Source organism: Crocuta crocuta, unplaced genomic scaffold (assembly GCF_008692635.1).
Source record: "Crocuta crocuta isolate KB4526 unplaced genomic scaffold, BGI_CrCroc_1.0 scaffold87, whole genome shotgun sequence".
Taxonomy (NCBI): domain Eukaryota; kingdom Metazoa; phylum Chordata; class Mammalia; order Carnivora; family Hyaenidae; genus Crocuta; species Crocuta crocuta.
In genome coordinates this window covers 5,102,411-5,109,024 of record NW_027532166.1, presented here as the reverse complement: position 1 = coordinate 5,109,024, position 6,614 = coordinate 5,102,411, and the positions used below count along the sequence as shown (strand labels likewise).

The following is a 6,614-nucleotide window of genomic DNA, read 5'->3' as shown; positions in this document are numbered from 1 at the left end:
CTCTCACCATGGTCCTGTCCGGGTCTCCGGAGGGCGCGGGGCAGGGCGGCTGCAGCGAGCTCTAAGGGAAGGTGGGAGCTCCGCCGATCGGCAGCCTCGGAGGAAATCCGACCTGCGCTCGCCGCCCCTTAAGACCCCTCCTTCCCCGACTGCCTGCCCCCCAGCTCCTCCCCATTCTCCTCCCCTTCTGCAGCAGCGGCCCCNGCCCCCGGGCGCCGCCCGAACCCCTCTCCCACTCCGCCCCCAGGACGTGGGGGCAGAGGCAGAGAAGGGGGTGTCCGGGCGGGAGCTGCAACAAAGGCGGAGAGGGGTGGGGGCCCGAAACCACACCCCCGGGAGGGGCTGTAGGCTTGCGGCAGCGCTGGCGGGGCCGTGGGCGCCGGCTGCGGCGGTGGCCAGGTGGGCGGTGCTGCGGAGCGCTCACTGCCGGGTCCAGGGCGGGAACCTGGAGGAAAAGGCGCCCTGCGGCCTGGGGAGCCGGAGCCGCCCCCCAAGACTGATGGAGAGAGAGCCGGAGATGCGGAGGGACCCTCACGGCCCGGGGTCCAGGGACTCTTTGCGGCAGGCAGAGTGCGAGGAAGGGGGCGCAGGGCCCGGAAGACCGGTCAGCCTGGGGAAGGCTGCTTGGGGTTCCACTGTGGATTTTCTGGGGGAGAGGTGGCAGCCTCCCTCCTCTGCCAAAAAGATCCTTAATCAGCGTTTGCCAACAGCCTCGTCCTGTCCTTCCCTTTGGTCCAGCAGCGGGGTCCCCTCCCACACCTGTGCCCTGTTCCCAGCCTCGTCATCCCAAGTGCCCTCCCTGTTCATATTCCACCAACTTCTTCCAAAGGGTCCTCAAATGTACGCCGCCTCCTTGAAGGTGTGGATTCCCCAAACTTCCAGCTGTGGCCCCTTCCCACCTTGTGTCTGGCGTCCCTGGTGCTGAGAACAAATCCACTTGACACCTCAGCTTTAACATGCCCAACGCTGAGCCCCACTTCTATCAGCTCCCAGGCCTGCTCACTCCTCTCTTTCAGAGGAGTGCACAGACCCACCGTTTCACCGTGCTCTGGCAGTTTTCCCTTTGAGACCTCGCGTGCATCTCTGGACTGCCACTCACATTGCCGCCTCCCTAGGTCAGACCTCCTCTTCCCTCGCTGGGGAAATCTGGAAACCACCTCTGTTGCTTTCCAGTTCCAGGCTCTCCTCCCCTAGTTTCCACTGCAATGCACTGCCATATTTTCACTACCTGATTTAAACGCTGTCTTCCTTGGGCTCTTGACCTCTTCAGAAACTCTCAGCCCTCTTTGCCCACATCACATCCAAGCTTTCTCCCTTTCATGTAGGTCTTCCATTACTGGGGCCAACATATTTATGTAACTTTACTTCAACTACTCCTTATACTCCCTTTGCTCCAATCAGGCCAGTCTTCTCATTGTCCTCTGAACTTCAAGTTCTTTCTTCTATCATGGTTTGTTGAGTGCCTACTGTTGTGGTTTTAGGGGGTTTCATATAACACCTATATTCCCCATGCAGGTTCACAATCCATTGATAGCCTCTGGAGTCAGACTGAAGGAAAGAAAATATCAACTTTGTCCCGGGCAGGTACTAGAATATTGGCTATGGCTTTAGATCTACCAGGACAATGGACCTGCATGTACGTCACCCCAGAATTAAATAAAATGTCTTGTTAAATAAAATAGGACATGTTAAATGGCTCTTAGTATCTGGGAGTCATAAGCAGAATTGGACAATTTGCTTGTGTAACCTTAGGAAGCCAGAACTGTTCCCCAACCCCCATGACTGATAGAGGGCCAGACATGCAGAGGGACCCTTCTTGTGAAAACCTGCTTTTGTAAAATTGACTGCAGTTGTACAGTTTCTGGAAAAGCAGAAAACACATGATTTCTAGGGCAGGCAAGCTCCCCAAACTTGAGGGATCACAGCGACACATATTTCATTCCTCTTTGAAGCTCACCAGTCAGACAACTCATTCCTGCTTCCTTGATATGGAAAAAAGAAGTAGGGAATAGAGGTCTCCCCCACCCTCTGTCCCAGGCTCTGTGCTAGGATTGAAGGGAACTGCGAAGTAAAAGGTTTTGCCTCCCTCTAATAACTCACAATAATTTTTACCCTTGCACAGGCTCTGTACCCCCCAGAATCTGGCATGATCTCCTTTCCTCTCTTTCTCCTTGTGTCTATTCAAAGTCTGTCTCTCTCTCTCCCCAGGACCCAAGTGAAGTTTCTTTGCTTCTTTAGCACCCTTTCTGACAATAGCTTGGCATAGGGAAAAGCATATGAGGTTTGATGTCTAACAAACCTGGCTTTCCATGCAGTGGTTACTAGCTGCATGACCTCAAATTACTTAAGCTCTCGGAATCTAGGTTTCTTTCTCTGACAGATAGCAATGCAAATGTGGTATGTTATGGAAAGTGCCTGGCAGGTAGTAAACCTCTATAGATGGTAGCCATTATTATTTCCTTGATCTGCTTTGTATCTGACCTGCAGTTCGTACTGTATACTAGGTACTACAAAGCCATTCAACATATCTTATTTAATTATCACAACAACTGAAAGGTATTTTTTATTGCTTCCATTTTCCAAATAAGGAAACTGAAGCTCAGAAACTTGGATGCTTTTCCAAGGTTAACAGTTGGTTATACAGCCTTACAACTTGGCATTTTATTGCTTACTGTTATGCGATGTTGAACACTTGTTCACATGGTTTTTGTTCTTGATTCTCCAGCTACATTTTAAGATGCTTAGGGCATAAACAGGTTTTCTTTTTTTATATCTTTATTCTGTGTTTGAGGCATAATCGATGAATTTGATTGTATCAAAATTACAGATTCCTGTTCAATCAACACCACCATAGAAAAAATGAAAGATTAGAAGGAGATATTCAATTTCTCCTTCTGACATGGAACAGATAACTGAAATATATATATACATATACACTCCTGCATATCAGTGAGAAACAGACTGGGAACTCAGTTTGAAATGGGAAGAGGTTATGAAAAGACAGTTCCCAAAACAGGAATCTCAAATGGCCAACAAGTAGAAAAAAGATGCTCAAAATCACTGGTATTATTTAAACTGCACAACAATCCTATGAAATCAATATTTTATTACTTCATTTCACAGGCAAGGAAACAGAGACACAGATAGTTTCAGTAATTTGTCTAAGTTATACATTAAGTGATAGATGTTACTTTATAATCATCACAGAGGCAAAAATTAGACAGTTAAATAATGCTAAATGTTAGTATGTGGGTAGTGTAGTCTTTCTGGTGTATTGTTGTAATTAAGAGCATGGGTTTCGAAGCCAGATTGTCTTGGTTCAAATGTGCATTGGTAGTAAATCTTGGCATTACTACTTACTATGTAACCCTGGGCAAGTTATGTTCTCTCTCTGCATCTCAGTTTCCCTATTTGTAAGTGGGGATAATAACAGTACTGATTCCATAGAGTGATTGTACAGATTAAATGTGTTAATATATGTAAATTAATTATAATATTGCCTCATACATAAGCTTATAATTATTGTGTGCTACTAAGGGAGTAATTCAATAGACGGTCCTTGCAGGTACTGATGACAGTTCTTTGCTACAATGTATGGTTAATCTAACTCTCTACAATAAACAACAAAAAAACCAAAATAGTAACAACAAAACAAACTGCATGAAGAAGTTGGCAGTTACATCAGTGAGGAATTTTTTTTAGTTCCAAGTAATAGAGAAACTGACTTAAAAAAATGACTTATGTAACTAAATGGAATTTATTGGCCATATAGCTGAGAAATCCAGGAGGTAGGTTTAGCTTCAGGAAGGATTTCATCCAGGAGCTCAAATAAGGTCATCAAGGATCCAATATCTTGCCATCTCTTGCTTTTACTTTAAACAATCTTATTTCATCCCTGGGTTTCAGGCTGAAACCTGTCATAGTTCCCATCTATGCTCTGAGGGTGGTAAACTGGCTGTAGAGCTGGCTTTATCATACTCTTGGACCACCTATCTGGATGAAGGAGAAAGCCTCTTTTGGGAGCTGCTATAAAAGTCCTAGAATTCACGCTTGTACAGTGTAACTTCAGTTTCTTGATATCCTCATGCTGATCACTGTGACTAGGAGGCTAGGCTGGACTGATGGGCTTAAGCCAAGGAGGACCAACCCAAAAGAAAATCAGACTAATGTCAGGAAAAGAGGGGACTGAATGCTGGAACTAGCCAAATAATGTCCACTGCAGCAACAAATCCCCAACCCACATTATGAAGCCAGTACTCTCCTAAGTGGGGTGTAGGGTCCCCAGAGGGCATGAGAAAAGAATATTAGAACTTCTATTTTTACTTATTTCTAAACCAAAAATAGAAATTGGCTTTGCAAATAAGTAGAGAGACTCTGGCGCCCATATTTAGTCCATATGTCAGACAGTCATGAGTTATACTCCATTGCCAAGTACCATGAGGAGAGTGGGCGTTCTCCCACACAAAGGGACTGACAGCAGCTAGTTCCTTTTAACATATTGTAATACACTGCAGTGTGCCCACTTAAATGGATTTACATATTATACTATTCAGTTTTAATTAAACTAGATTAAAAACATTTTGGCTTTGCAACCATAAATTGAGGATAAAGCTTTTTCCTATTAATAAGAAAAGGGCAGAGCTGACATGTTTGCTACATCTGAGAAGAACTGTCTTCCATATAAACAAGGTAAAAACAATAAGTTGATCAAATCTGACAATGAGTCAGTCAACAAACTCAGAAATAAAAGTAAGGTTATTTGAAATATGGATTCACATTCATTATTACTAGTAATAACTTCATACTAAGTATGCTTTGAGTATCTGTTAAAAATACTCATGGGACTCCTGGTAGCTCAGTCGGTTAAGCATCTGACTTCAGCTCAGGTCATGATCTCATGGTTTGTTCAAGCCCCATGGTGGGCCCTGTGCTGCCAGCTCAGAGCCTGGAGCCTGCTTTGGATTCTGTGTCTCCCTCTCTCTCTGCCCCTCCCCTGTTCACACCCTGTCTCTCCTTCTCTCTCTCTCTCAAAAATAATAAACATTAAAAAAAAATTTTTTTAAACCTAAGATTGACAAGAACTTTAGAAATTATCCAGAATATAAAGACAAATATCTACCTGTTTTTTCTTCTGGTGATATCTGAAGATATGCAATACTCAATTCAGTCTTTTAGAAAATTTCTCTCAAATTTTCACAAATAAGTAAATAAGCCATTGGACCTCTTTGTTGGAAGATTTTTGAACAGACTGGAAATCTTTGTTGAAGTTTTTACTTATGTGCTTCTTTTTTAATGTTTATTTATTTTTGAGAGAAGGAGAGAGAATGCGGATGTGCATGACAGTGATGGAAGGGCAGAGAGTGGGAGAGAGAGAAGCCCAAGCAGCTCCTGTGAGAGGTGGAGCCAGACCCAGGTCTTCATTCCACTCACCGTGAGATCATGACCTGAGCCAAAACCGAGTTGGACAGTTAACAGACTGAGCTACCCAGGCGCCCCTGTTCAAGTTTTTAAAATGTGCATACACGAGAGTTTTTATGAATGCTGCATCTTTATTGTTTTAGACAACAAAATCACCTACTGATAAAACATTGCTGAATATCCACTTTCAGAATTTCCTCCACGGCACAAGTTTATTTTTAAAAGCAATTACTGGGGCTCCTGGGTGGCTCAGTCGGTTCAGCATCAGACTCTTGATTTCAGTTCAGGTCATGATCTCATGGTTCATGAGATTGAGCCCCATGTGGGGCTCTGCACTGTCAGTGCCTGCTTGGGATTCTCTTTCTTCTTCTCTCTGTCCTTTCCCGGCTTATGCTCTCTCTCTCTCTCTCTCTCTCTCTCTCTGTGAGAGCTCACTCACTCAAAATAAATACATAGACACTTAAAACAAAAGCAATTACATTCTCACTCATTATTAGCATCACAAATTTTCCTTGAAGTAGTAGGTTGTGTATGGATTTTTTAAAAAATCTGGGGCGCCTGGGTGGCTTAGTTGGTTAAGCATCCGACTTTCGCTTAGGTCATGATCTCGCGGTTCGTGGGTTCGAGCCCTGCGTCGGGCTCTGTGCTAAGAGCTGGCTCAGAGCCTGGAGCCTATTTCGGAGTCTGTGTCTCCCTCTCTCTCTGACCCTCCCCTGCTCACGCTGTCTCTCTCTCTCCTAGAAATAAATAAAACATTAAAAAAAAATCTAATAGATAACATTATGTTTATCACATAAGAAGACAAATTGGGAGTGCTGTTTTATGTCAAAGATTTGTTTTCAAGCCCAACAACATTTACCGTGTGTGTTCCAGGATAGCCTGTGAGCCTCAGTATGGTATAAGACAGTTTTTCATATCCCATATCATTTCACTTCCCGTATCATTTCTAAGTACTACAATAAGCTACTATATGTTATAATAAATAACATATAAATATAATTTATAAAATTAACCACATCAGTACCTTTCTGTAGCATGCTTTGCAGCTCTGGCCCAGGTGTCTGTTGCAGTAGCTCAGCTGTGAATGGTGCGGCAAAGGATTCCATGTGTGAGCATAGCTGTGGAACTTTACCTGAATGTTTCTGTCCATTCACAGAAGTCATTCGTCTGCACCTTCATTTACACAGTTCTTGCAG

The 6,614-nt window shown here is 44.1% G+C and overlaps 1 protein-coding gene across 1 annotated transcript in view; it reads right to left on the bottom strand.

The window, feature by feature from the left end:
- FSTL1 (follistatin like 1) overlaps nt 1-1,081 on the bottom strand; it is a 56,770-nt gene extending 55,689 nt beyond the window's left edge. The window contains exons 1-3 of the mRNA XM_077776753.1: nt 1,035-1,081; nt 237-423; nt 8-61 (exon numbers count right to left, since the gene is read on the bottom strand). Coding sequence (XP_077632879.1) covers nt 8-61; nt 237-423; nt 1,035-1,081 — 288 coding nt within the window. The remainder of the gene's footprint in view (nt 1-7; nt 62-236; nt 424-1,034) is intronic.
- Between the last annotated feature and the right edge of the window lie 5,533 nt (nt 1,082-6,614).